We start from the raw sequence: 2,882 nt of genomic DNA, 5'->3' as shown, positions 1-2,882 counted from the left end.
TTTTTTTTTGTTATTGTTGCAGTTTGGCCGGGGCTGGGTTTGAACTTGCCACCCTCGGTATATGGGGCTGGTACACTACTCACTGAGCCACAGACACTGCCCTCCTTTAAATTTTTTTAACAACAGGACATTTGTTCCAAATTGAAGACAGCTAGATTGTTTATTCTTATGAATAATTGCTTAATTCCTATGAAAATTATTTATGCTTGTTTTAGAAAATAAATATAGAAAAGTACTACATAGGAAGTATAAGTACTAGAAATAGATGACTCACTTAATGTTTTCTTTATTACATTTTTGGACAGATAGCTTTATGTTGCGTATATGTTCTTTCTGTGTATACTTAAAGTGTGTACACTTATCAGTATATGATTTTATGTAAATTGTTAGGATGCATATTTTGCTTTATTACTAATCTATTTTATAGAAGCTAATTGTTATAGAATTTGTTTGTTTATTTTTGAGATAAGGTCTCACTCTGTCACCTGGGTCACAGTGTACAGTGGCATTATAGCTCACTGCAACCTCACACTTGTGGATTCAAGTGATCCTTCTGCTTCAGCCTCCCTAGTGGCTGGGACTACAGGCACCCACCACACCCAGCTTATTTTTCTATTTATTGTGTAGATGGATTCTTGCTCTTGTTCATTCTGGTAAAATATTTCTCTGTTTTCTGCTTAGAATGCCTTTCTTGTTACCTTTTTAAATACCTTTATAAAATGAGCCCTCATTATGCTGCTAACTGAATTTGTACTGATTTTTAGAACGAATATCTGCAGATGTAACCAGAACTTTGTTTCTCAACACCAAAACAAGCTTTTTATATACTATCAGTCTTTCAAAAATGAAAATGGTTACCATTCAATAAAAAAAAAAATGAAAAAAAATGAAAAAGGTTGTATTTCTTTTTTGTATGTGTACCTTCCTGTGTTTTTACAAGGTTTTCTTTATTTGGCAGCTAGGAACAGATATATATATATATATATATATATATATATATATTCTCACAGTTGCTTATGCATCTTTTATTATAGTAGAACTCTTATGCCTATTTTTTAGTTATTTCCATAGGTCAGAGGTAAGAGTATTTTCACAATAATCTGCATAACTGCCTTTAATGTTGTTGACTAGAGATTTGTGTGGTAGGCTCATGCCTATAAGCATAGCACTGTAGGAGGCCAAGGTGGAAGGATTAAGACTAGAGTAGTTATCATGGAAGTCCTGTCACTACCACAAAACAAAAAAGATTGTGGTAGGAAAGTAGAAGAAAGTACTATAATGACTGCCAGATACGTTATCTCCTTTGAATCTTGGTTTTTTTGTTTGTTTTTTTGAGACAGAGTCTTGCTTTGTAGTCCAAACTAGAGTACTGTGGCATCATCATAGCTCACTGCAACCTCAAACTCCTGGGCTCAAGCAGTCCTCCTGCCTTAGCCTCCTGAGAAGATGGGTCTACAGGCACTTGCCCCCATACTCAGCTAATTTTTTCTAATTTTTAGTAGAGCTGGGTCTTGCCTATTGCTTAGCTTAGTCTGGAACTTCTGAACTCAGGTGATCCTCTCGCTTCAGCGTCCCAGAGTGCTAAGAATAGTAGGTGTAAGCCACTGTACCTGGCCTCCATTAAAGCTTTTGACATTGTAGGTCACTGCCAAGAGTATTCCCTGGAGAGCTGACTTCAGCAGTCTTCAGAACATGAATATCTTTACAGAACTAGTTGTTTATTTTTTAAAATCTCCTGCTTATTTTCAAAACAACTAGAAACATGCAGTGAGGTAACATAGCTGAGTCTTTCTTTTTGCAGTTAGTTGAGAATATTTTTAGCAGGGGGTATGAGTTTTTAACCTGTGCATGTTTTCTGTGCTGTCATTAAACCAAAGAGGAAGAACCTACAAACAGGAATGTTGCTAAAGCAAAGGACAGTTCACAAAATTAAGGATTGAGAGGGATGTGTTGTGATTTGTTTTATTTTGCTCCAGGTACATGCTAGATGCAATCACTATTGATTTCTCTACCTACAGAGGGGTCACATAAGTAGGCACCTACTCCCTGTACTTTTTTGGCTTTGGTGAATTCTATTTCCAGGACATTAAGAGTCAAGTGAGAGGTAGGGAAAATATTTGGCTTTACTGTTTTCTTTGGCACCCAACCAATTTTCCATATCATTACCCACAGAAATCTGGTGTGCTACACAGTGAGCAGGGATATGTCTTATGTCTGTATGAGCAGAGATGCCTATGCCAGGGTTCTCTTATTTTCTAGTTATGATAGCATGACTGTTCTTACCTCCTTCTAGGCAGACTCAATGGGATCCGCCTACTTGGGAGAGCCCAGGAGATGATGCCACCCTTGAGCATGAAGCTGAGATGGACCTGGGAACCCCAACTTATGATGAAAATCCCATGAAGGTAAGTTTGGATTACATGTTTCCCGATCATTTGGGAATCAGTACCGTGTCTTTTATATAAAGTCAGTAGCCACATGGCTTTGGTATTCTTTTTCCCTTATTCTGAAAAACATGTGAGCATTCGTTCATGTGTTATGGTAGAGATAAAGTCTAGGAGAAAACAAAGACCTTTTTTAGAAGTACTCTGGTGCATAGTATCTGCTTATTCTTTTGAGGGACGTATATCTATATGGGAGAAGGGATTTGAATAGACCAGTTACGAAAGTGTTCTCTGGAATACTGATAAAAACAAAAGGCAATGGCTGGGCGCCTGTGGCTCAAGCGGCTAAGGTGCCAGCCACATACACCTAAGGTGGCAGGTTCAAATCCAGCCCAGGCCCGCCAAACAACAGTGATGGCTGCAACCAAAAAATAGCCGGGTGTTGTGGCGGGCGCCTGTGGTCCCAGCTACTTGGGAGGCTGAGGCAGTAGACTCGCT

At 38.5% G+C, this 2,882-nt stretch overlaps 1 protein-coding gene across 1 annotated transcript in view; it reads left to right on the top strand.

Moving 5' to 3' along the window:
• SETD2 (SET domain containing 2) overlaps window positions 1–2,882 on the top strand; it is a 151,723-nt gene that overhangs the window by 133,553 nt on the left and 15,288 nt on the right. The window contains 2 exon segments of the mRNA XM_023515926.1: window positions 1,418–1,450; window positions 2,224–2,405. Of these exon segments, the coding sequence (XP_023371694.1) occupies window positions 1,418–1,450; window positions 2,224–2,405 (215 nt within the window).

This window comes from Otolemur garnettii, unplaced genomic scaffold (genome assembly GCF_000181295.1).
Source record: "Otolemur garnettii isolate 467f Iridium unplaced genomic scaffold, OtoGar3 scaffold00082, whole genome shotgun sequence".
Taxonomy (NCBI): Eukaryota; Metazoa; Chordata; class Mammalia; order Primates; family Galagidae; genus Otolemur; species Otolemur garnettii.
This window is presented reverse-complemented; position numbering and strand designations above follow the sequence as displayed.